General features: G+C 41.8%; 1 protein-coding gene across 2 annotated transcripts in view; it reads left to right on the top strand.

The window, feature by feature from the left end:
• Positions 1-27,849, top strand: part of Ulk2 (unc-51 like autophagy activating kinase 2) — a 109,049-nt gene that overhangs the window by 59,641 nt on the left and 21,559 nt on the right. For both annotated transcript variants that reach the window (XM_045130961.1, XR_006632912.1), the window contains exons 15-20: positions 9,729-9,866; positions 12,523-12,668; positions 15,313-15,393; positions 17,926-18,212; positions 18,471-18,658; positions 20,061-20,164. In XM_045130961.1, coding sequence (XP_044986896.1) covers positions 9,729-9,866; positions 12,523-12,668; positions 15,313-15,393; positions 17,926-18,212; positions 18,471-18,658; positions 20,061-20,164 — 944 coding nt within the window. The remainder of the gene's footprint in view (positions 1-9,728; positions 9,867-12,522; positions 12,669-15,312; positions 15,394-17,925; positions 18,213-18,470; positions 18,659-20,060; positions 20,165-27,849) is intronic.

Genomic DNA, 27,849 nt, shown 5'->3' with positions numbered 1-27,849 from the left:
GCCATCACACCCGGCTTAATTTCTTTTTTTTAAATTTAATTTAATTTATAAGCAGAGACAGACAGGCAGAATGGGCATGCCAGGGTCTGTAGCCACTGCAAATGAACTCCAGATATATGTACCACTTTGTGCATCTGGCTTTATGTGGGTACTGGGGAAATGAACCTGGGCCCATTATACTTTTCAGGCAAGTACCTTAATTGCTGATCCATCTCTCTAGCCAAAATTTATTCTTTTACTTATTTATTTGAGAGATAGAGAAATAGGGAGGGAGGGAGAGAGAGTAAAAGAGGGAAGGAGGGAGAGAGAAAGGGAAAGAATGGGTGCACCAGGACCTCTAGCCACTGTAAATGAACTACAAATGCATATGCCCCCTTGTGCATCTAGCTTACATGGGTTCTGGGGAATCAAACCTGGGTCCTTTGGCTTTGCAGGCAAGTGCCTTACCATTATGCCATTTCTCCAGCCCCCAAATTTCTTCTTAATTAAAATTTTTTGTAGCCCGGGGACATGGCTTAGCAGTTAAGGTGCTTGCCTGCAAAGCCAAAGGTTCTAGGTTCAATTCCCCAAGACCAACGTAAACCACATGTACAAATAAATAAAATAAGTATTTAAGGGGCTAGAGAGAAGGCTCAGTGGTTACTACCTGCAAAGCCTAATGGCCTGGGTTCAGTTCCCTAGTACCCATGTAAAGCTAGATGCACAAAGTGGCATATACATCTGGAGTTCATTTGAAGAGGCTGGAGGACCTAGCACACCCATTCTGTCTTTCTTCCTATTTCTCCCTCCCTCTCTTGCTCCTTGTGAGTAAATAAAATATCTAAAAAAATTTTTAAGTTACCATTTAAGATAATAGATTTTGTTACGGTATTTCCATACATATATGTAATTAAGTTTTGTTTTTTTGCTGGCCCCCTCCTCCTTACAATAGTCCTTGCTTCTGCTTTCTTTTTTTGTTTATTTTTTTAATTTGAAAGTGACAGATGGAGACAGAGGCAGATAGATGGGGTTGGAGAGATGGCTTAGCGGTTAAGCACTTGCCTGTGAAGCCTAAGGACACTGGTTCGAGGCTCGATTCCCCAGGACCCACGTTAGCCAGATGCACAAGGGGGTGCTTGCGTGTGGAGTTCGTTTGCAGTGGCTGGAGGCCCTGGCACACCCATTCTCTCTCTTTCTGCCTCTCTCTCTCTGTTGCTCTCAAATAAATAAATAAATAAATATTTAAAAAAAAAGAGGTACGTCAGGGCCTCCAGCCACTACAAATGAACTCCAGATGCATGCACCCTCTTGTGTATCTGGCTAGCGTGGGTCCTGGGGAAACGAGCCTCGAACCGGGGTCCTTAGGCTTCATAGGCAAACACTTAACCACTAAATCATCTCTCCAGCCCTTGCTTCTGCTTTCATGTCACTCCTTTTAATTCCCTTTCTTTAAGATTTCTTCCTCCCTTCTCATTGTCCCCTTTCCACTTTTATGATGTACATAGGCCTACTGTGTGTGCATATGCACACACACATGTATATAGCATCTGTCAAAATTGAGATTCTGAGCCAGGCGTGGTGGTGCATGCCTTTAATCCCAGCTCTTGGGAGAAAGAGGTACGAGCATCACTGTGAGTTCGAGGCCACCCTGAGAATACAGAATGAATTCCATCCAGGTCAGCCTGAGCTAAAGTGAGACCCTACCTCAAAAAAGCAAAAAATAAATAAATAAATAAATTTTTAAAAAATTGAGATTCTGCTTCTGAGAGAGAACATGGAATATTTTTCTTACTCTGGTTTATTTCCCTTAATGATCTCTAATTTAATTTGTTATCCAGCAACTGGCATGCTTATGTTTTAGTTTTTAAATATTTTATTTATTTATTTGCAAGTGAAAGAGGAAAAAGAAAATAAGAAAGAGAATGACTAGGCATGCCAGGGACTCTGCAAACAAACACCAGATGTATGTGTCACTTAGCATGTCTGGCTTTTCATGAGTACTAGGGAATTGAATCCAGGCTGACAGGCTTTACAAGCAAGTACCTTTAACCACCGAGCCATCTCCCAGCCCATTATTATTATTATTATTATTTTGAGGTAGGATTTTGCTCTAGCTCAGGCTGACCTAGAATTCACTTTGTAGTCTCAGGGTAATCTCAAACTCACAGGGATCTTCCTATCTCTGCCTCCTGGATGCTGGGATTAAAGATGTGCACCACCACAGCCAGTTTTTGTTTTGTTTTTGAGATAGTGTATGTAGCCTTGATTGGTCTGGAAATCACTGTAGTAGGCCATGCTGGCCTCAAACTTGCTGTGAACCTCCTGCCTCTGTCTACCTAGTGCTAGGATTATAGGCATAGGCCACCATACCCAGCATAATTCCACTTTTTCTTATCCCAGAAAAAAATTTCATTCTGTTTATAGTACATTTTTTTTTATCCACTTATGTGTGGATTCCCAACTGGTTCTATTTCTTAGATATTGTGGATGTGCAGCAATAAACATGAATGGGCATGTAATTTACCCAGGGATGGCATAGCTGGGTCATATAATAATTCTATTTTTATTTATTTTTTAGTATATATGTGCATGCATGTATAGATGCATGTGTGTGTGAGAGGGGATTACGTGTGTACTATTGTATTCGTGTGGAGGTTAGGGGACAATTTTCTGCTTGGTTCTTGCCTTTCACCTCATTTAAGGCTGTGTCTGTCCTTCACCGCTTTTGTGAACTTCCAGAAAATTCTTCTGTCTCTATCTTCCTTATCTCCATAGCTGTGCTCACTTGGATTACAGAAGCCTGCCATAGCGTTCAATGTTTTTTGTGGAGTCTGGGAATCTGAACTTGGGTTCTCAAGAGTTGCATAGCAAGCACTTTCTCTACTGAACCATTTACTTAGCTCCCTATTTTTTATTGTTATTTTTATTTTTACCTTTTCGAGGTAGGGTCTCACTGTAGCCCAGGCTGGCCTTCAATTCATTATATACTCTCCTATCTGTGCCTCCTGAGTACTGGGATTAAAGGTGTGCACCACCATGCCTGGCTTATTTCTAGTTTTTTAAAGATTCTTCACACTAACTTCCATAGTGGCTGCACTAGCTTATACTCCCACCAGCAGTATCTTAAGATCCATTTTTTTCCCACCTCCTTACTAACATTTGTTGTCATTTTTTTTTGGGGGGGGTGGCTTTTTCTTAATGTTTCAGCTTTATTGAGTTAAGATTACGTATCATTCCTTTTTTGCCATCACTTTTTTTTAATTACAGACATACTTAGTATGGATGCATCATGTGTTGGTTGGTACTATCTTTTCCCCCATCCCTGCCTACATTCTGATGGTGGGGGGGGCTCTTTTTTTTTTTTTTGTTTTTCTAGGTAGGGTCTCACTGTAGCCTAGGCTGACCTGGAATTCACTATGTAGTCTCAGACTGATCTCAGACCCACAGCGATCCTACCTCTGCCTCCTGAGGACTGGGATTAAAGGTATGTGCCACCATGCCCAGCAAGAGAGAGAGAGAGAGAGAGAGTTGGTATGCCAGGGCCTCTAGTAACTGCAAACAAAATCCAGATTAATACACCACTTTGCGCATTTGGCTTTACAAGGATGCTGGGGGATCCAGTCATTAGGATTTGCAGGCATGCGCCTTAACCACTGATTCATCTCTCCAGCTGTCATTCATTTTCTTACTTATTTACTTATGTTTTTATATATGTTAGAGAGAGAGAATGGGTACACTAGGGCCTCTAGCCCTTGCAAACGAACTCCAAAAGCATCTGCTACCTTACATGGGCTACGTGGGTTCTGGGAAATTGAACCTGGGTTCTTAGGCTTCACAGGCAAGTGCCTAACTCCTAAGCCATCCCTCTACTATTTTTTTCTTTTTATTTTATTTTTTATTGACAACTTCCATGATTATAAAAAATATCGTATAGTAATACCCTCCCTCCCCCCCCAATTTCACCTTTGAAATTCCATTCTCCATCATATCCCCTCCCCATCTCAATCAGTTCTCTTATTTTGATGTCATGATCTTTTCCTCCTCTTATAATGGTCTTGTATAGGTAGTGTCAGGCACTGTGAGATCATGGATATCCAGGCCATTTCATGTCTGGAGGGAGCACGTTGTAAGGAGTCCTACCCTTCCTTTGGCTCTTACATTCTTTTTTTTTTTAATTTTTTTTATTATTTATTTATTTGAGAGCAACAGACACAGAGAGAAAGACAGATAGAGGGAGAGAGAGAGGATGGGTACGCCAGGGCTTCCAGCCTCTGCAAATGAACTCCAGATGCGTGCGCCCCCTTGTGCATCTGGCTAACGTGGGACCTGGGGAACTGAGCCTCGAACCAGGGTCCTTAGGCTTCACAGGCAAGCGCTTAACTGCTAAGCCATCTCTCCAGCCCGCTCTTACATTCCTTATGACACCTCTGCAATGGACCCTGAACCTTGGAAGGTGTGATAGAGATACTACAGTGCTGAACACTCCTGTCACTTCTTTCCAGCACCTTGATGCCTTTTGAGTCATCCCAAGGTCATTGCCATCTGAAAAGAGAAGATTCTCTACCAAAAGTGAGAGTAGCATTAATATAAGGCTATGAACATTAAGAGAAGTGCTTACTGGGCAGTTTGATAAGCATAGTATATACATTTAGCCAGACAGCAGCAGACGTTACACCCCTAGGGCTCATGACTACTCCTGTTTTAAGTTTTCAGTATCAGGAATGTATTCCCTCCTGTGGAGCAGGCCTTCAGTCCAATTAGAGGGCAGTTGGTTCCCCCATAATAGACATGCCACTATAGCACCTGTTGGCTCATTTGGCCTGGCTGGCCAAATTTAAGGCTTGCAGTGTCCACTGTTGAGTATCTTCACTGGTGATTTCTCTTTCTCCCATTGAACTGCATGCAGAATTGCTTCTTCCAGCTTTTTGTCAGCTGGTCTACATGGAGGAGGTTATCAGCTCAGTTCCAGCAGGATTTCTCAGTGGCCTTGCAGCCCAAATATGTGGAGTCTTCAGCAATAGGGTCTTACCATCTATTCCTCCACTGTTTCTTAAATAGTCCTCTCTCATCCTTCTAAAAGAAGTCTCTTGACTCTAGGCCTCTAGATTTTTGTACTTTAATGTAATGTTGTAATGTTCAAGTTCATCTTGAAAAAGAGCCTTGTGGCGTATTTGAATGCTTCATTGAGTTGACAAAAAAGATTCTCTTTATCAAACTGAGAGCTTAGTAGAGAAATATGATTATATTCGCCCATTAGTTGCTTCAGTTTTATAGCATGAATGTGCCCCAAAAGGAAGACTGTATGATAAGCAGGGAACTTTGTCCAATATGTTATTCTCCTTCATCTTAGAATGCAAATTCTTTTAGTATTCAAAATGTAGCACTATTCCACAAAGTTGGTTTTTTTTGTTTTTTTTTTTTTTGACATAGGGTTTTACTCTAGCCCAGGTTGACCTGAAATTCACTATGCAGTCTCAGGCTGGCCTCATCATCTCGAACTCGTAGCCATCCTCCTATGTCTGACTCCTAAGTGCTAGGATTAAATGCATGTGCCACCATGCCTGGCCATTCTGTATATTCTTTTAGTCTCCATTAATTACTGCTCTGATCTTTGTTTCTTGCCACCTACTACTTTTGGATTTGTAAGTGTTGCCTTATTTTCATTTTGTCTCAGCACTTTAAAAAACTTCCTTTCTGATTTCTTCAGTGATACACTTGTTCAGGGGCTAAAGAGATACCTCAATGGATAAAACAGTTACTATGCAAGTATGAATATCTGAGTTTATATCCTCAGAATCCAAAGAATACTGGACACAGAAGTGTCTATAATCCCACAGTTTATCTATAGCAATATGGGAGGCAGAGACAGGAGAATCCCCTGGTAAATGCAGTGGCAAAATGAGAGAGACTGCCTCAAACAAGGTGAAAGGGAGGATTGATAACAGAGTTGCCTTCTGACTTCTGCATACATGTCCTGGCATGCACATGGATACACTCAAGAACATGTATGCCCACGCTCACATGAAAAGCACATACATGTGCAAAAAAAAAAAAACATTTTGTTTGGTTTCCAAATATTTACATAGTTTCTGTAGCATAATTCCATTATGATCAGATATTAAAAAAAAATATTTCAGACTGGAGAGATGGCTAAGTGGTTAAGGCACTTGCCTGAAAGCCAAAGGACTACAGTCCATATCCCCACGATCCATGTGAATCCAGGTGCACAAGGTGGCACATGTGTCTAGAGTTCATTTACAGTGGCTGACGGCCCTGGCATGCCCATTCTCTCCCTCCCTTCTTCCCTCCCTCCCTCTCTCTGCCTGCCTCTTTCTCTCTCAAATAAATAAATTAAATAATTTCAATTCTTTTATACTTTTTTTAAAGGCAGGTTCTTATGTGTCCTAAGCTGAGCTCATACTCATAGAACAGGCTGGTCTTGTACTCTTGATTTTCCTGTTTCCAAGTGCTAGAATTACAGCCATGTGCCACCACACCTAGCTTTATCTTACACTGCAAGGAATTCAGCCATAGGTTTGGAATATGTACTTAAACTACACTGAATTAGCACTGTTATGCTAATACAGTCAGTTTGTTGCTGCATGGATTTATGTTTGTCTAATATTAACAGATATAAATAGAGTAGTGTAACCAGTATTTGGAATGCACATTTCTCTTCACCTCACTGATTGTCTTTTGTCTTTTTGTGTGTGTGTGTGGGGGGGGGGGTAGGGTCTCACTTTAGCCCAAGCATACCCGAAATTCACTATATAGTTTCAGAGTGGCCTTGAACTCACTGTGATCCTCCTAATCTCTACCTCCCTCCCAAGTAATGGGATGAAAGGCATGTGCCACCACTCCCAGCCCTCTTTTGTCATTTTTTTTTTGTTTTGTTTTTAAATTCATTTGAGATAGAATGAGTATAGGTGTGCCAGAGCCTCTTGCTGCTCCAAAGGAAAACCAGGCATATGCACCATTTTATGCATCTGGCTTTACTTGAGTACTGGGTAATTGAACCTGGGCCAGCAGGCTTTGCTAGCAAGCACCTTTGACTGGTGTGCTATCTCCCTCGTCCATGATTACCATTTTTCTTCTTTTTTTTCTTTCCTTGTGTATGTGTGTCTGTGTTGTATGCATGAGTGCAAAGACCAGAGGAGGCTGTCAGGTGTCCTCCTTTACAGTTTTTCAGTTTGACTTGCTAACCAGGGAGTCCCAGTGACCCTGCTGTCTTCACCCTCTCAGCCCTGAGTTAATAGGTATGTGTGCATATCTATACCTGGCTTTTAAAAAAAAAACAATTTTGTTAGAGAATGGGTGGGCACACCAGGGCCTCTAGCCACTGCAGATGAACTCCAGATGCATGCGCCACCATGTGCATCTGGCTTAGGTGGGACCTGGAGAATCGAACCTGGATCCATAGGTTTCATAGGCATGTGCCTTAGATGTTAAGCCGTCTTCCTGGCCCTTTACCTAGCTTTTTATATGGATGCTGGGAGTTGAACTGAGATCCTCATTCTTGTGCGCCAAGCACTCTCACCCACTGAACCCATCTCCCCAAGATTTTGCAAATCTGTTTTTCCTTCATCATATTGGCAACAGTTTGGCATGTAACATCCAGCAAGCCTTTGATGTATAAGTAGTTTGTGACCAGAATACGTTTGAAAATGTTCCTTGGTCAATTTTCAGGAATTCTTGACCCCAAACAAGGACATTATCTGTCCCCCCCCCTTTTTTTCTTTCTTATTTTTATTTATTTGTTTGAGAGCAACAGACAGAAAAAGAGGTAGATAGAGAATGGGTGTGCCAGGGCCTCCAGCCACTGCAAACGGACTCCAGATGCATGCGCCCCTTGTGCATCTGGCTCACGTGGGTACTAGGGATCCAGCCTTGAACCGGGGTCCTTAGGCTTCACAGGCAAGCGCTTAACCACTAAGCCATCTCTCTATCCCCTGTTCCCTTTTCTTTGTTCTCATCATATTCAAGTGGAGGAGGGTCATTCTTGTGGTGGGTGTACCGCTGAATGACTTTTTAGTATTGTTACATTAACATTTGGTAGGGAACTGGGTCATCATGTCCTTCATCATCCATTCCCAAATCTTGCATATGGTCTTGATGGTAACAGATTGTTGGGCAACAACTTCATATATCTTCCTATGAGAGCTCTTGAAGACATAGTGTTTAGTCTGTAGATGGTGAGCTAGAGGCCAACAGAGCAAGGCAGCACCCACATAAGGAGAAGAGAAAGACAAGACTTTTACCAAAAAGTAAATCTCAATTTCCTTGTTGGATTTTTCTTCCATGTAGCTGACTTTTTCATCCATATTGCTGATTTTCTCATCCATTTTGTTGACCTTTTTAAAAATACATTCATTTATTTATTTATTTGACAGAGAAAGAGGGAGAGAGAGAGAATGGGTGCTCCAGGGCTTCCAGCCACTGCAAATGAATTCCAGACATGTGCACCCCTTTGTGCATCTGGCTAACGTGGGTCCTGGGGAATCGAACTAGGTCCTTTGGCTTTGCAGGCAAATGCCTTAACTGCTAAGCCATCCTTCCAGCCTGACCTTTTCTTTTTTGTTGCTGACTTTTCTGTCTAAGTTCTGGATTGAATTCATCTGTTTGTATGCGCTTAATGGTATTGGCCTTTTTTTTTTTTTGGTCATTTTTATTAGTAAACTTTTGAGATTGTTTTGCGTTTGAATTTTGTAGAGAAGGGGTTAGAAGAGTATTATGCCTGCTTTCTCATGTTTTGTGTTGTGATTTGCACACCTTTTAGTTTGGATTCACTTCAGGTTTATGTGCATATTGTTGAGATGAACTGGCAACAGTGTCAGACCATTCACGATAACGATACTTACTTAAATCATTTAAAGCCTATTATTATTATACACCAATGGCCATAAAACTGAAATGGCCAGACTAATGCAGAATGTACTGTGAGGTTTAAATTGTTGTTATTTGTTATTAGAGAGAAGGCTTAGCAGTTAAAACGCTTGCCTCCAAAGCTAAAGGACCCAGGTTCAATTCCCCAGGACCTATGCAAGCCAGATGCACAAGGTGGTGTATGTGTCTGGGTTTCACTTGCAGTGGCTGCAGGCCCTGGCATGTTTGTTCTTTCTCTCCCCTTCTTTCTCTCACACATAAGTAAGTAAAAATAAAATTAAAAAAATGATTTATGGCAGGCATGGTGGCACACACCTTTAATCCTAACACTTAGTAGGCAGAGGTAAGAGGATCGCCATAAGTTTGAGGCTACCTTGAGACTACATAGTTAATTCCAGGTCAGTCTGGGCCAGAGTGAGACCCTACCTGGAAAAACCAAACAACCAAACAAACAAACAAACAAACAGAAACCTGCAGGAAGCATGGTGGTGCTTGCCTTTGCTACACTTGGAAAGCAGCAGTAGGAGGATTGCTGTGAGTGGAAGGCCAGCCTGGGGTAGAGTGAGACCCTACCTCAGAAAAACCACAAAAGAGAGAGAGAGAGAGAGGGAGAGAGAGAGAGAGAGAGAGAGAAGACGGAATTGATGAAATAATTTTGCCAAACTATGGACTTTTCTTGTCATAGAGAAACTTTTGTTTTAAGTTATTGGTGCAATTTTTGGTTCTCAGCATGTCTGTGAACTCCAGGAGGAGTTCTTGGTATATATTTTTCTTACTTATAACCAGAAGTGATCATTTGGCTTTTTCTAGAATTTTGTCTAGAAAGTCGATCTTATTGATACTTCTTTCTTCAATTATGGTGGCAGGCACTGTCAACCTACTGTGTCACCTCACAGCGAAACAGCACCAATTCCAGTCCCTACTCAAGTAAGGAATTATCAACGCATAGAGCAGAATCTCCCACCCGGCGCCAGCTCTGGCACAAATCCACACAACTCCCCAAGGTAAGCCAAGGTCTTAATTTCTTTAAATTTCTTCTATGTTATTGCTACTGAAAGATACATATATATATATAATATATATATATATATATATATATATATATATATATATATATATATATATTTTACATATATATGCATATATGCACGCATATCTATTTGCCCACAAGTGAAATTATTTTTTAGGATTTGAGGAAGAACTTGAGCTGGGGCTGTTTCTCAGAGTGCTTATTCTTGCATGAAACCCAGGTTTCAATCCCAGACCACATAAACCAGGCATGGTGGCTTATGTCTGTAATCCTAGAACTCAGGAGGTAGAGGCAAGAGGATCAGAAATTTAAGGTCATTCTTGGCTACATGGTGAGTTTATGGTCAGCCTGAGCTACATGAGACCTTCTCTTTTGGAGAAAGAAAGAAAAGGGGGAAGAGGAGGGGGGAGGAAGGGAAGATCAGTTGGTCCCAACACTCTGAAGGCAGGGGTAGGAGATTTCTGTGAGTTGGAGGCCAGCCTGGAACTACAAAGTGAATTCTAGGTCAGCTTGGGCTAGAGTGGAACCCTGCCTCAAAAGAGAGAAAGAGAGGGGGATAGACAGGAAGGTAGGGAGGGAGGAAGAAAGAGAGAGAGGGAGAAAAGGAAAGAGAATGAAGGAAGGAAGAAAAAGGGTTGACGATAAACTGAATATTTTCTTCACATTTTACTTTATTTTTATTTTTTGGTTTTTTGAGACAGGGTTTCACTCTAGCCCAAGCAAGCCTCAAACTCATGATCTCATACCTCAGGCTCCAAAGTGGTGGGATTAAAGACATGTATCAAGGCTAGACAGATGATTTAGCAGTTAAGGTGCGTGACTTCAAAGCCTTAAGGACCCAAGTTTGATTCCCCAGTACCCTTGTAAGCCAGATGCACAGGGTGGCGCATGTGTCTGAAGTTCGTTTGCAGTGGCTGAGGTCCTCTCTAACTGCCTCCTTCTCTCTCTCAAATAAATAAAACATTTAAAGAAAAAAAAAAGACATATGCCACCATGCCCAGCTGAGCTTGTTAAAAAAATATCTGTAGTGCATTGACTACCGACTGTAATCCCATCACTTAGGAGGCTGAGGGAGGATTATGAGTTTGAGACAAACCTGGGCAACATAATTAATTTTAACTAACCTGTTCTTCCTAACAAGACCATCTCAAGAAAAAAAATGGGATTATGGAAGTTGTTAATAAAAATAAAGGAATTAAAATGCAGTACATTCAGTCCAAAAAAATGGGGGAGAGGAAAATAAGGAAGAAAAGCACGGGAGGGAGGAAGTGCAGGAGGGAAGGAAAGGCGAGGAGAGGAGAAGTAAGGAAAGTAAGTCCATTACTTTAAGCAGATTTTGTTGTTGTTGTTGTTTCCAAGGTAGGGTCTCACTCTAGCCCAGGCTGACCTGGAACTCACTCTGTAGTCTCAGGGTGGCCTCGAATTCATAGTGATCCTCCTACCTCTGCCTCCTGAGTGCTAGGATTAAAGGCGTGCACCACCACGCCTGGCCTCAGTAAATTTTTAAAGATTTTTTTTTTTAATCTGTCTATTTGCAAACAGAGAAAGAGAAAAAGAGAATGGGAGTGCTAGGGCCTCTTGCCATTTCAGATGAACTCAGATGCACAATTTCACTTTGTGCATCTGGCTTTATGTGGATACTAAAGAATAGAACCTGGACCATTAGGCTTTGCAAGCAAGCACCTTTATCCACCAATCAATGTTTCCAATCCCAGCTTCAGGAATCTCATGGTTACCCTGAGTGCAACTCCCTTCATTATTCATTTCTCCTCTGAATCTCTTGGTCTCTGCTTTGATATCTGTCCTCTCATTTTTCCTTTGAGCATCACCATTTGTCTTCTCTAAAAACACATGGCACACGACATGCTGGTTCCTCTAGATTCCTACTTTATGACTGTTCTAGCTTCCCTTCCTAGATCCCAGTCTCCCTTAAACAAACCCCACAACCTATAATTTTCCCCTCAATAAACTTAATAATTAGCCTTTTTTTGACAGAGAAAATTGGCAGCCACTGCAATTGAACTCCAGATGCTTGTGCCCACCTACTGCGCATATGTGACCTTGCACTTGTCTCACCTATGTGTGTTTGACTTATGTGGGATCTGGAGAGTCAAAATGGGTCCTTAGGTTTCACAGGCAAGCGCCTTAACTGCTAAGCCATCTCTCCAGCCTACTTAATAATTGTTTAAAAATTTATCCTTCTTGAGTCCATCTTTATTATTTTTTTATTAAAGGTAGGATAGAACCCAAAAGTTAGGGTTCATAGATTCTTGAGGCCTCCTCCTGAACTCCAAAATCCTGTATCATTAGGCGGAAACAAAATGATAACAACAAAATAGAAGAGAGGGACTAGAGAGCTTGCTTAACAGTTAGGGTGCTTGCCTGCGAAGCCAATGAACCCAGGTTTCACTCACCAGATTCTACATAAGCCAGATGCACATAGTGTTGCATGTGTCTGGAGTTCTTTTGCAGTGGTTAGAGATCCTGGAATACCCATTCTCTCTCTCAGATAGAGATAGATAGATAGATAGATAGATAGATAGATAGATAGATAGATAGATAGATAGATAGATAAAATCAAGTGGGAATCCTAGATTGTGTCAGACAGGAGTGTTTCTTTTTATTTTCAGATCTGCAGTAGTACGAAGGTCTAACACCAGCCCCATGGGCTTCCTCCGACTGGGAGCCTGCTCCCCTGTGCCTGCAGACACGGTGCAGACAATAGGACGACGGCTCTCTACTGGCTCTTCAAGGCCTTACTCACCATCCCCTTTGGGTAAGCAGCATTTAAAGCAGCAAGTTTCAGCCTGCTTTTCCCTGTAACAAATCTGACAAATCTTCACACTATTTGTAAGGGACATTGGCTCATGATAGCAGTAATTTTTTTTTCATTTATTTAGATTTTGTTTGTTTGAGGTAGGGTTTCACTCTAGCCCAGACTGATCTGGAGTTCCCTAAATAGTCTCAGGGTGGCCTCAAACTCATGGCGATCCTCTACCTCCTCCTCCCAAGTGCTTGGGATTAAAGGCATGCACCACCATGCCCAGCTCTACTTAGATATTATTTTATTTTGTATTTTAGTTTTTTTAATTTATTTGACAGAGAAAGATGGGGAGAGAGAGAATGGGCATGCCAGTGCCTCCAGCCACTGCAAACAAACTCTAGATGCGTGTGCCACCTTGTGCATCTGGCTAATGTGGGTCCTGGGGAATTGAACCTTGGTCCTTTGGCTTTGCAGGCAGGTGCCTTAACCACTAAGCCATCTCTCCAGCCCTCTATTTAGATTTTTTCATTGGCAGTTTTTATTTACAGATATATTTTGATCATAATCCCCTATTACCTTCTCTTGTTCTCCCTTGCCACCCACTTTCACTGAACCCCTTCTTCCCAACTAGTTCTATTGTGTGTCTGAGTTTTTAAAAAATATATTATTATTTGAGAAAGAAAAAAATCATACATATATATATATATTTAAATTTATATGTATGTATGTATATGTGTGTATACACACACACACACATATAGGCGTAGTCTCATGTCCTCATCCACCAACCATGACAGAATGTTGGTGGGGCTCAATGGTGTACAAGTCTTATGTAGGCAGTGACAATCACTGTGAGGTCATGAATGCAGCAGCCATATCCTGTCTAGAAGACAGTGTTCCAAAGCACTCCTACCCATTTTCTCTTATATGATTTCTGCCCCCTTGCAGTATTCTTTAAGCCTGAGAAGGGATGATGTAGATGTCCCATTTAGCACTGATTCTCAACAGTTACTTATTCTCACCACTTAAGACAGCTTTTGAGTCTTTCTAGTAGTTTCCAAATGGCAGTAATTTGAGCTGATTGTAATATTCCAGTCTTTATGTTGTGCCCTACTTCCAAGTCTCCCTTGAAAATCTCTGTTTAAATCTGTAGGAAGGCTGGAGAGATGGCTTAGCAGTTAAGGTGCTTGCCTACAAAGCCAAAGGACCCCAGTCTAATTCCCCACGACCCACATAAAGCCAGATGCACAAGGTGGTGCATGGATCTGGAGTTTGTTTAGTTGCTAGAATGGGCCCTCACATGCCCATTCTCTCACTATCTGCTTCTCTGTCTCTCTCGGTCTTTCTTTCTCTCTCTCTCTCAAATGAATAAATATATACATTTTTAAAATTTAGGCCTGGTGTGATGGTGCACACCTTTAATCCCAGCACTTGGTAGGCAGAGGTAGGAGGATTGCTGTGAGTTCAAGGCCACCCTGAGACTACATAGTGAATTCCAGGACAGCCTGGGCTAGAGTGGGACCCTACCTTGAAAAACCAAAAAATAAAAATAAAAATAAAAAATTGATTCTCCCCCGCCAACAAAACAAAAATAAACAAACAACAACAAAAAACGGGCTAGAGGAAGACTTAGCTAGTGGCTAAGGCACATGCCTACAAAGCCAAAGACCCAGGTTACTTCCCTGGTATCCACATAAGCCAGATACACATGCCCATACATCTGGAGTTCATTTGCAGTGGCTAGAGGCCCTGGCATGCCCATTCTCTATCTGCCTGCCTCTCTTCTTTCTAATAAACAAGTAAATAATTTTGACCTTCTTCATTCCCATAGTAGTTCCTGAAGTACTTACTGTGGGATCTCCAGGGACACAATTTGAGCATAATTCTGAAATGCCTTATTGCTTGGACAGTACCTTTCCTGATGTAGGCATGTCTCCTGTCTGTAAACACTCAAACCTTCCCTTTCATGTCAGTTTGTGTTTGCAGGCAGGTGTATACATGAAAGGTATTGTATATGCAGGAGACTGCCTGGAGAAACCACCTGTGAAGGCTAAAGGGGCAGTCAGGAGGTCAGGAGGAGTCTAGAAGGGCCTCAAGCCAAGGTGGGGGGAATGACACCAAGCAAAAAGGAGGGAAAATTATGTAAGAAGAATCTTAGCCTGTAGCACATTCTAAATCTAGGCTTCAACAATATGCCAATAATCACTGAGTTTTCAGAGGAAATTGCTAGGCCTATTTCAGTAGACCTGAACTTGTCCATGGCAACAGCTCTGAGGAGTGTGACCTAGTATAGATGTGAACATTCAGGGACTATGTTAGCTGTGCTGTCGGTTAGCAGGGCCCTGCCTCCCATAGGCCCCAGCACGCGTCTGTCCATACTCTCATACTTTGCCTTATGCATATGCCTGTTGTGGGTGTTTGTGTTTCAAGGACTTTCCTAATGATTATGTCCCAAAGCTGGTTATGTACTTTTTAAAATCTTAGTTTGCTTGGTGCCTAGTGTATTGGTTTCTCAGTAAGTATTAGTTGGACTAAATCTTTGCTAATTAAAATTACATAAACTATTATAGACTGAAGAATTTGTACATGTGTGGTCCATTTCTAACCTTCATTGGTTTTGAATAATTTCTTCCTTTTTCCATCTTTTGCCTCCTAGTTGCTACCATTCCTGAGCAGGTTAGTCAGTGCTGCTGTGGGTATCCTCAGGGCCATGAATCCAGGAGTAGACACTCCTCAGGTAGGAAAATGTCTTTAGTCTGTTAATAAGTCTGCTTTATTGTGAATTTATTGGAGCCATTTTTTTTTCATTCTCACTGTAAGAACAGAATTGGTGTTAATATTTTTCTTTGCTAACTTGTATTTGAGAATTTTGATATGTTTTTTTTCCATAGTATAATAGCTAGAGTCTCCCTAGCTGATTGAGAAAAGGTCTTGCAATGTAGACCAGGCTTGCTTTAAATGAGCTCCTTCTATCTCAGCCTCATGGGTATGGGATTGCAATCATGTACCACCACACATGGCTTCATTTTCTGTTTTTAAAAGATATGGTTAGGCCGGGCGTGGTGGCGCATGCCTTCTAATCCCAGCACTCAGGAGGCAGAGGTAGGAGGATCGCCGTGAGTTCAAGGCCACCCTGAGACTACATAGTGAATTCCAGGTCAGCCTGGACTATGGCAAGACCCTGCCTCAGGAAAAAAAAAAAAAAAAAAAAAAAGATATGGTTAGGTCACTTGGAATATTACATGTCCTTAATGTTATTGGAAAGTTTGGCTTGCAGGAAACTTCAGAGAATGTATAAGTGGAGCCCAAGGATTAGTGGCCTTCTTTTGGCAACAACATGGTTTATGCTGAGGAGTGAACCAGGGCCTTACACATGCTAGGCAAGTGCACTGCTACCAAGCTACATCCCCAGACCTGGGCTCTTTTTTTTTTTTTTTTTTTTTTTTTTGGCGAGGTAGGGTCTCACTCTAGCCCAGGCTGACCTGGAATTCACTCTATAGTCCCAGGGTGGCCTTGAACTCATGGCGATCCTCCTACCTCTGCCTCCCGAGTGCTGGGATTAAAGGTGTGTGCCACCACGACCGGCATAATAGTATTTTATATATTGTGTCAATTTTAATAATTACACATTCAACACCTAAAGGGTGCATATTTCCTACAAAGAAAACACTGTTCACAGATTGTGACTCTTAAGAGGACACTAAATTAAGAGGCTAGGTCAAGCCGAGTATGGTGGCACACGTCTTTAATCCCAGCACTCAGGAGGCAGAAGTGGGAGGATCGCTGTGAGTTCAAGGCTACCCTGAGACTCCATAGTGAATTCCAGGTCAGCCTGAGCTAGAGTGAAACCCTACCTCGAAAAATCAATAATAATAATAATAATAATGATGATGATGATGATGATACTATTATGCTTATGTTTAGACAAAGTATAATGCAGAATAGTTATTATCTTTATAATCTATATTTTGTTTAAATTTGTAGTTGCTACATAAGAAAAGAGATTTAGATTGAGATGGGGAGGTAATATGAAGGAGAATGGAATTTCAAAGGGGAAAGTGGGGGGGAAGGGAATTACCATGGGATTTTTTTTTATAATCATGGAAAATGCTAATAAAAATTAAAAAAATTAAAAAAAAGGAAAAGAGATGTATTATGATAGTATATGCAATTATGTATTCATGCAGAGAATATAAACTATCCTGTTCAACATAGACAGAATTCTCATTTAAAATTGCTGGGTTGGCTAGACATGGTGGTGCACGCCTGTAGTCCCAGCACTCGGGAGGCAGAGGTAGGAGGATCACGGTAAGTTCAAGGCCACCCTGAGACTACCTAGTGAATTCCAGGTCAGCCTAGGCTAGAGTAAGACCCTACCTTGAAAACCAAAAAAAAAAAAAGATGTGGTATCCAACACATTTAATCTAAGCACTCAGGAGGCTGAGGTATTAGGATCACCATGAATTCAGCCTGGGGCAACAGAGGAATGAGTTCCAGGTCAGCCTGGACTAGAGTGAGACTCTGCCTCAGAAAAAAAAATATATATATATATTTGTGTGTGTGTGTTTGAGCCGGGTTATTTGAGAGTGACAGAGAGAGAAAGAGGCAGATAGAGAGAGAATGGGTGTGCCAGGGCCTCCAGCCACTGCAAACGAACTCCAGACACGTGCACCCCCTTGTGCATCTGGGTAACGTGGGTCCTGGGGTGTCGAGCCTTGAACTGGGGTTCTTAAGCTTCATAGGCAAGCACTTAACCACTAAACCATCTCTCCAGCCCTGGCTCACACTTTTAATCCCAGCATTTGGGAGACAGAGGTAGGAGGATCATCATGAGTTCATGGCCACTCTGAGACTGCATAGTGAGTTCTAGGTTAGCCTGGGCTAGAGTGAGACTCTACCTTGAAAAACCAAAACAAACAAATACACACAAAAAAATAAGTATATATGGTCTCTCTCTCTCTCTCTCTTTCCCTGCTGGGCTGGGGAGATGGCTCAATACTTAAGCACTTGTTCACAAAGCTTGATGGCTTGACTTCAGTTCCCCAGTACCCATGTACAGCCAGGTCCATGAAGTGGTGCAGGCATTTGGAGTTACTTTGTAGTGGCAGGAGGACCTGGCATACCCATACATACTCATGTTGTCTTTCCTCCCTCCTTCATCCCCCCTGAAATAAATTAATCACTAAATTTAAAAATTATTTCTTTAGTTCCTAGGTTTTGTTCTGCACTTCCTCACTGTGGGTTAATATCACATTCATTCTATTGGCAGGATCTCCAGTGCCACAGGCTCCATCACCACAGTCTTTCTTGTTGGGTGCTAGACTGCAGAGCGCCCCCACCCTCACCGATATCTATCAGAATAAGCAGAAGCTCAGAAAGCAGCACTCTGACCCCGTGTGCCCATCCCACACTGGGTCTGGGTACAGCTACTCACCTCAGCCTAGTCGGCCTGGCAGCCTTGGAACCTCTCCCACCAAGCACATGGGGTCCTCTCCACGGAATTCTGACTGGTTCTTTAAAACTCCTTTACCAACAATCATTGGCTCTCCTACAAAGGTGTGTTTCTTAAACTCTTACAAAGAAAGGTTTCATCATGAGATTTTGGTGAGCATTACTGGGTTGAGTGCTTATGTGCATATTATTAATCTTCAGGAAAGGAACTTGAGGCTTAGAGCACTTAAATGAATTGTCCAAAGCTAGTATTTGAATTCACATCTAATTCCCAAGTCAGCACTCATGACTCAGCATACCAGATATCCGAACATTTCATACATCATGGTAACTAGCTTACCTGCTTTTTCTTTTTTTTTTAAGACCACAGCTCCTTTCAAAATCCCTAAAACACAAGCGTCTTCCAACCTGTTAGCCTTGGCTACTCGTCATGGGCCTGCTGAAGGGCAATCCAAAGATGGGAATGACCCTCGTGAATGTTCCCATTGCCTGTTAGTTCAAGGAAGTGAAAAACATCGACCTGAGCAGCAGAACAAGGCATTGTTTGGCAGGTAAAGGATTGTTCATCTCTAGCTTTTAGCATAAAAACTAATCATAAGAAAAACCCTAATTGCAAAATGAATGTACTTCTGTTATAAAAAAACCAATTAAACCAGGCGTGATGGCACACATCTTTAATCCCAGTACTTGGGAGTGAGAGGTAGGTGGATCGCCATGAGTTTGAGGTCACCCTGAGACTACATAGTGAGTTCCAGGTCAGCCTGGAGTAGAGTGAGACCCTAACTTGAAAAACAAAAAAAAAACAAAAAACAAAAAACCAATAGCTGGGTATGGTGGTGCATGCCTTTAATCCCACTGCTCAGGGCTAGAGGTAGGAGGATTGGTGTGAATTCAAGGCCACCCTGAGACTACAATAGTGAATGCCAGGTCAGCCTGGGCTAGAGTGAGTCCCTATCTCAAAAACACACAAAGCAGTTTAGTAGCTGGTTTATCAGAAAAACATACATGTTTCCTACAACTGTGTAAATAGCTTGTACTGAACTTCTGGAATATCCTCTTGATTTTGGTTATGGACACTTATCTGTACCCTGAATCTTTTCAAAAATATTTTTATTTTTATTTATTTGAGAGTGGAGAGAGAATCGGTGTACCAGGGCCTCTAGCCTTTGCAGGTGAACTACAGAAACATACGCCACCTTGTGCATTTGACTTAAGTGGCATCTGGGAAATTGAACCTGGGTCCTTAGATTTTGCAGGCAAACACCTTAACTGCCAGGCCATCACTCCAGCCCTGATTTTTTAAAAAATATTTTATTTATTTGAGAGAGAGAGATTGAGAGGCAGATAGAGAATAGGCACATCAGGCCCTATAGCCAATGTACACAAACTCCAGGCATCCATGCGCTGCCTTGTGCATCTGGCTTTACGTGGGTGCTAGGAAAGCAAACCTGAGTCCTTTGGCTTTGCAGGTGAGCACCATAACCACTAAGCAATCTCTGCAAACCTGAATTTTTTTTTCAAAGTTAGTGTCTTGCTCTAGCCCAGGCTGACCTTGAATTCATTATGTAGTCTCATGGTGGCCTTGAACTCATGGCAATCCTCCTCCCTCTGTCTTCTGAGTGCTAAGATTAAAGCCACCATGCTCTTGAATTGTTTTGCATCCATTTTTTTTGTTTCTTTATCCTTTTATATTCCTATTGACCCATCTGTTTTTTTTTATTTATTTATTATTTATTTATTTATTTTTTTTTGGTTTTTCGAAGTAGGGTCTCACTCTGGTCCAGGCTGACCTGGAATTAACTCTGTAGTCTCAGGGTGGCATTGAACTCATGGTAATCCTCTTACCTCTGCCTCCTGAGTGCTGGGATTAAAGGCGTGCACCACCACGCCTGGCTTACCCATCTGTTTTTAAAATGTGTATTTCCCTAATGTTTATTTGGCTATTCTTTTTAGATCTGTCAGTACTGGAAAGTTATCAGATCAACAAGTAAAGGCAACTTTAGGTGGACACCAGAGCAGCATGGATAGTTTAAATACAGAACGACCAATGGATATAGGTAAGAAAAATCTAGTTTCTTTTTAAACTGATAATTTCAGTTAATGCATGAGTTTTCTATTAGATCACTGTTAAACTATCACAAAATAGGTGACAATGCAAATGTAATATTATACAGTTGTGAAGGTCATCTCTGTCATTTCATCTTTCTCCTCAATATGCATCAAAACTGAAGTTTAGGGCTGGAGAGATGGCTTAGCGGTTAAGCGCTTGCCTGTGAAGCCTAAGAACCCCGGTTCGAGGCTCGGTTCCCCAGGTCCCACGTTAGCCAGATGCACAAGGGGGCGCATGCGTCTGGAGTTCGTTTGCAGAGGCTGGAAGCCCTGGCGCGCCCATTCTCTCTCTCTCCCTCTATCTGTCTTTCTCTCTGTGTCTGTCGCTCTCAAATAAATTAAAAAAAAAAAAATTAAAAAACAAACAAACTGAAGTTTAGGGCTGGAGAGCTTGCTAAATGGTTAAGGCACTTGTCTGCAAAATCAAAGGATCGGGCTGGAGAGATGGCTCAGCGGTTAAGTGCTTGCATGTGACGCCTAAGGACCCCGGTTCGAGGCTCGATTCTCCAGAACCCACGTTAGCCAGATGCACAAGGGGTCGCACGCGTCTGGAGTTCGTTTGCAGTGGCTGGAGGCCCTGGCGCACCCATTCTCTCTCTCTCTATCAGCCTCATTCTCTCTCTGTCTGTCCCTCTCAAATAAATAAATAAAACAGAAAAAAAAATTTTAAAAAAAAATCAAAGGACCCAGGTTCAATTCCCCAGGGCCCCCATAAGCTAGATGCATACAGGGGCACAAGCATCTGTACTTTATTTGCAGTGGCTAGAGGCCCTGGCATGCCCATTCTCTCCCTCCCTGCCTATTTCTCTGTCTCTATCTGTCTCTCTCTCCCTGCCTATTTCTCTCTCTTAAATAAATAAAGAAAAAAAAACACTGAAATTTATCTCAGGCATAGTGGTGCAAGCCTTTAATTCCAGTACTTGGCAGGCAAGAGGTAAGCATATTGCTGTGAATTTGAGGCCACCCTGAGACTACTGAGTAAATTCCAGGTCAGCTTGGGCTAGAGTGAGACCCTACATCTAAAAAACCAAAACAAAACAAAACAAACAAAAAAGCTTACTCAAAGTCCCAATGAACAGCAGCTTATGAATTGGAAGGATTTCTGACCCAAATTGTTTTTTGGCAATATGATTATACTGGCCAAAGTTAGCATAAAACTATTCACAAAGTAGCACATGCACCTGTGATCCTCTTGTGCCTGCAGCAATGGGAATGTGATCCAGAAGAATCTGGAAGCTCACAGACCAGCTAGACTGGCACACAGCAACAGAAACGACAAGGTGGTAGAGAACTAGAGAGATGGCTCAGTGGTTAAAGGCACTTGCTTACAAACCCCGACAGCCTGGGCTCAATTCCCTAGTACCACATAAAGCCAGAAGCATAAAGTGGTGCACACATCTGGAGTTCATTTGCAGTGGCAGGAGGCCCTGATGTGCTCATGCTCGTAGTCTCATTCTGTCTGTCTCTCTCTCTCCTTGCAAATAAAAACATACATATATTTAAAACGAGGATGGAAGGTAAAGACAAATACCCTGAAGTTATCCTCTGACCTCCACATGTGAGCCACCTGTGAAAACACATACTACCACCACCACTGAAAGCAAAACAGAAATAGATTCCAGACCCTATCTCAGGCTTGTTTAATTAAATTTTCTGGACATGGATTTTAGGAATCCCTAGTTGATTATGATGCACACCCACAATTAGGAATCTGTTATACCTTCTTTATTCTTGTTTACTCTTTGTCTCTGATATTCCCAATGAGGAGTCTGAACCAGCCAAATACCTGATTGAATTTGGTTTCTAATTCAAAGAGAAGAACAGTATAGGAAGATTTCATTTCAGTCTCTTGCCTGCATGGTTTCTGAAGAGAGATCTAGCATAATTCTCATAAGGATTGTTTGCATGGGTATAAGATTACCCTTTGCAAGTCCTCTATAGGTGTATATAGCTGGATATTGTTTTTGGTTATTCATATGTTTGTTTGTGAAGCAGGGCTTCACTCTATCCGGGACTGATGTGGAACTTACAACAATCCTTCTACTTCAGACTCAGTGCTGGGATTAAAGGCATGCACTACTACACCAGCTCTGTATATTGGTAGCTCTGTATATTCGTTGTTGTTTTTTTTTCCCCAGTGTGTGGGCGTGTTGGTTATTTTCATTATTATGGTTATTTTAATATTTGTATTTAATTACTTACTTGAGAGAAAGAGTAAGTATGGGTATGCCACAGCCTCCTGTCTCTGCAAATAAGCTCCAGACACATGCACCACTTTGTGTGTCTGGCTTTACATGGGTACTGGGGAATCGAACCCAGGTTGTTAGACTTTGTGACAAGCGCCTTTAACCGCTGAGCCATCTCTCCAGTCCTGATATTTTTGAGACAGGATCTTGCTATGTTAGCTTGGCTGGTTTGGAACATGCTATGTAGACCAGGATAGCTTCAAACTATCTTTATCTTTGTGCTTCCTGAGTTCTAGGATTACAGGTTTATGCAACCATCCTAACCTTGCTCCCTCTTTTCTTTCTTTGCTTATTTGCTGGGTTCACATTTTGATTTCTTGTTGTTTTTTGGTTTTTCAAGGTAGAGTCTCACTGTAGTCCAGGCTAACCTAGAATTCAATATGTAGTCTCAGGGTGGCCTTGAACACATGGCAATCCTCCCACCTCTGCCTCCCGAGTGCTGGGATTAAAAGCTTGCGCCACCATGCCTGGCCTTTAAAAAGCATTTGTTGGGATAGAGAGATGGCTTAGCGGTTAAGTGCTTGCCTGTGAAGCCTAAGGACCCCGGTTCGAGGCTCGGTTCCCCAGGTCCCACGTTAGCCAGATGCACAAGGGGGCGCACGCATCTGGAGTTCGTTTGCAGAGGCTGGAAGCCCTGGCGCACCCATTCTCTCTCTCCCCCTCTGTCTTTCTCTCTGTCTGTCGCTCTCAAATAAATAAAAATTTTAAAAAAAAGCATTTGTTTTTACTAGCTACATTAGGGTATTTTATATATGTGTATATAAAATAATAATATTAATATATATTTATAAGCAACTTAAAATTTACAGTAATTTGATTCCAGTAAGATATAGAAATATTAGCCAGGCATGGTAGTGCACACCTTTAATTCCAGCACTCAGGAGACAGAGGTAGGAGGATCACCGTGAGTTTGAGGCCTCTCTAAGACTACATAGTGAATTCTAGGTCAGCCTGGGCTAGAGTGAGACCCTACCTTGAAACATACAAAAAAAAAAAAAAAAGAAAGAAAGAAAGAGAGAGAGAGGGAGGGAGGGAGGGAGATTACTATTCTACCCTCTACTTTTTTTTTTTTAATTTCGAGGTAGGATCTTGTCCTAGCCCAGGCTTAACTGGATCTTACTTTGTAGTCTCAAGCTAGCCTCTGACTCACAGTGATCCTCCTACCTCAGCCTCCCAAGTTCCCAAGTGCATCTGTCCCCATTTCTTTTTTTGTTTTTTTTTTTCAAGGTAGGATTTCACTCTACCCCAGGTTAACCTGGAATTCACTATGCCATCTCAGGGTGTCCTTGAACTCATGGTGATCCTCCTACCTCCCAAGGGCACTATGCTTGGCTTCCTCTTCTTTTTCAAATACTATATTCCCCTTCCCTTTTATTTTAGTCAATTACCTTTAATCATTGAACCATTTTTTGGTTTAATATAAGGCATTGTTTACAACTGGTAGAATATATGAAGCCTAGATAAACTATATTAACATTGTTTGTATATTGCATGCTTTCCTAGGTCAGGAGGAGTTTATTATTATTATTATTATTATTGACAACTTCCATGATTATAAACAATATCCCATGGTAATTCTTTCCCTCCCTCTCCCCACTTTCCCCTTTGAAACTCTACTCTCCATCATAAACCCTCCCCCTCTTCATCAGTCTCTCTTTTATTTTGATGTCATGATCTTTTCCTACTATTATGATGGTCTTGTGTAAGTAGTGACAGGCACTGTGAGGTCATGGATATCCAGGCCATTTTGTGTCTGGAGGAGCATGTTGTAAGGAGTCCTACCATTCATTTGGCTCTTACATTCTTTCCCCCACCTTTTCTGCAATGGACCCTGAGTCTTGGAAGGTGTGATAGAGATGTTTCAGTGCTGAGCACTCCTCTGTCACTTCTTTGCAGCACCATGATGCCTTCCGAGTCATCCCAAGGTCATTGCCATCTGAAAAGAGAAGATTCTCTAACCAAAAGTGAGAGTAGCATTAGTATATGGGAGTGAAGTGCTTACTGGGAAGTTTGGTGAGCATAGTATATACATTAGCAAGACAGCAGCAGACGTTACACCTCTAGGGCTCATGACTACCCCTGTTGTAGGTTTTCAGTATCAGGGATATATTCCCTCCCACGTGCCAGTCCTTCAGTCAAATTACAGAGCGGTTGGCTTCCCTCATAACAGATGTGCCACTATTGCACCCGTTGGTTTATTTGGCTAGCTGGCCAAATATAAGGCTTGCAGTGTCCATTGTTGATTATCTTCACAGTTGATTTCTCTTTCTCCCATTGAACTGCATGCAGCATGGCTTTTCCCAGCTTTCTGTCAACTGGTCTACATGGAGAAGGTTTTTCAGCTCAGCTCCAGCAGGGGTTCTCAGGGACCTTGCAACCCAAGCATATGGAGTCTTCAGCAGTAGGGTCTTACCACCTATTTCTGGTGGGAAGCCAAGAGCCTCAGCAATGGTTTGTAATGTTTTAAGGGCAACAGGGACCTCCCTAGCCAACAGCTTACTGGAAGGTATCCCATCCCTGGCACTGAAATTTTTTTTGTTGTTGTTGTTTTGTTTTTCAAGGTAGGGTCTCAGTATAGTCCAGGTTGACCTGGAATTTACTATGTAGTCTCAGGGTGGCCTTAAACTCACAGCAGTCCTCTTACCTCTGCCTCCTGAGTGCTGGGATTAAAGGCATGCGCCACCACGCCCAGCCTGAAATTTTTCTAGTAATAATCTGTGGCTCCACCTTTCCTTTACTCAGTCTCTGCCCCTGATCTCACTTAGGCCTTTTCACCCCCATTACTCTGTTCTTCTACTTACATATATACAATACCATCCTATTAAGTCCCCCCACCCCTTTCTCTTCCCTTTATGTCTTCTTTCTAGTTTACTGGCCTCTGCTACTGAGTTTTCTTCCTACTCACACAGAAGCCCAATCATTTGTAGCTAGGATCAACATATGAGAGAGCACATGTGGTGTTTGGCTTTCTGGGCCTGGGTTACCTCTCTTAGTATAATCCTTTCCAGATCCACCCATTTTCCTACAAATTTCATAACTTCATTTTTCTTTACCGCTGAGTAGAACTCCATTGTGTAAATGTGCCACATCTTCATTATCTACTCATCAGTTGAAGGACATCTAGGCTGGTTCCATTTCCTAGCTATTGTGAATAGAGTGGCAGTAAACATGGTTGAGCAAGTATCTCTAAGGTAGTGAGACGAGTCCTTAAGATAAATGCCTAAGAGTGGTGTAGCTGGGTCATGTGGTGGATCTACTTTTAGCTATCTCAGGAACCTCCACACTGAGTTCCACAGTGGCTGGACCAGATTGCATTCCCACCAACAGTGTAGAAGGGTTCCTCTTTTTCCACATCCTTGCCAGCATTTGTGGTTATTTGTTCATGATGGTAGTGAATCTGACAGGAGTGCGAGGGAACCTCAATGTAGTTTTAATCTTCATTTCCTTGATGACTAGAGATGTAGAATATATTTTAAGATGCTTATATGCCGCTATCTGTATTTCTTCTTTTGAGAACTCTGTATTTAGTTCCATAGTCCATTTTTTAATTGAGTTGTTTGATTTCTTATTATTTAATTTTTTGATTTCTTTGTATATCCTAGATACTAATCCTCTATCAGATGTATAGCTGGCAAATATTTTCGCCCATTCTGCAGGTTGTCTCTTTGCTCTAGTCACAGTATTCTTTGCCATACAAAATTTTTGTAACTTCATGAGATCCCAGCAATTAATCTGTGGGGGTTTTTTTTGCCTGAGCAATTGGGGTTATATTCACAGTCTTTTTTTCTTTTCTTTTCTTTCTTTCTTTCTTTTTTTTTTTTTTTTGTTTTTGGTCTTTTCGAGGTAGGGTCTCAGTCTAGCCCAGGCTGACCTGGAATTTACTATGTAATCTCAGGGTGGCCTCGAACTCATGGCAATCCGCCTACCTCTGCCTCCCGAGTGCTGGGATTAAAGGCGTGCGCCACCACGCCCGGCTATCTTTCTTTTTTTTTTGACCAGCACATCTCCCCTTTATTAATTCCCCAGCATGTTCACATTATAAAACCATGGGCGTCCAAAAGAGTATGGGAGATGGATCCTTGATGTGGGTGGGCTAAGGTAGACCCCAGGCACACACCCCCCCCCTTATCAGGGAACCTCATCCCTGCACCCTCTGCTCAGTGAGGCTCATAGCCTCTCAGATCTTGATAATTTGCTGACTTAGATACACAAAGTCTTTTTTTCAAGACCAATATGTTGAAGGGTTTCCCCTACTTTTTCCTCTAGCAGTTTTAAGAGTTTCAGGTCTGATAATAAGGTCTTTAATCCATTTGGACTTAATTCTTGTGCATGGAGAAAGTTAAGAATCTATTTTCATCCTTCTATAGATGCATATCCAATTTTCCCAGTATCATTTGCTGAAGAGGTTGTCTTTTCTCCAATGAATATTTTTGGTATTTTTATTGAATATCAGGTGGATATAGCTACCTGGACTTACATCTGGGTCCTCTATTTTGTTCCATTGATCTACATGTCTGTTTTTGTGCCAGTACCATGCTGTTTTTGTTACAAAGACTCTGTAGTATAGGTTAAAATCAGGTATGGTGATACCAGCAGCCTTATTTTTGTTGCTCAAAATTGTTTTAGATATTGGAGTTTGGTTTTTTATGTACTTCCTAGTGAATTTTTGGATTTTTTCTATATCCGTGAAAAATGCCATTGGAATTTTTGATGGTGATTGCATTATTGATGTTGCAGTAAGTTTAAGTAATGCAGGTGTTCCCCTAAATAGCCTTGTTACTCTACTCAACTCTCTGTGAGCAGTTTGTCTCTACAATATATATGTGGGTTACCATGCCTTTAATCTCAGCACTCGGGAGGCTAAGATAGGAGGATTGCAGTGAGTTCAAGGCCAGCCTAGGACCACAGAGTAAATTCCAGGTCAGCCTGAGCTAGAGGGAGACCCTACCTCAAAAAGGGGGCGGGGTGCTGGAGTGGTGGTTTAGGCGTTTTCCTGAAAAGCCAAAGGATGTTGGTTCAATTCCCAAGAACCCATGTAAGCCAAAAGCACAGGGGGTTACACGCATCTGGAATTCGTTTGCAGTGGCTGGAAGCCCTGGCTTCCATTCTCTCTCTCTCTCTGCTCCTTTCCCTCTCTCAAATAAATAAAATAAATAAAATAAATAAAATAAATAAAAAGATATAATAAATAAATGATTTATAATAATTTAATAATATAAATAATTTATAATAAATAAATAAAAAGATAAATAAACAAAAATATTGTGTATGAGTGCCAAGAATATACCTCACTGAAAGAGACAATCTCTTCATTAAATGGAAACTAGACCCTTGAGATGGCTGTGCAGTTCAGGTGTTTGCCTGTAAAGCTTAAAGAACAAGGTTCA

The sequence above is a fragment of the Jaculus jaculus genome, chromosome 12 (genome assembly GCF_020740685.1).
Source record: "Jaculus jaculus isolate mJacJac1 chromosome 12, mJacJac1.mat.Y.cur, whole genome shotgun sequence".
NCBI classification, from domain to species: Eukaryota; Metazoa; Chordata; class Mammalia; order Rodentia; family Dipodidae; genus Jaculus; species Jaculus jaculus.
This window is presented reverse-complemented; position numbering and strand designations above follow the sequence as displayed.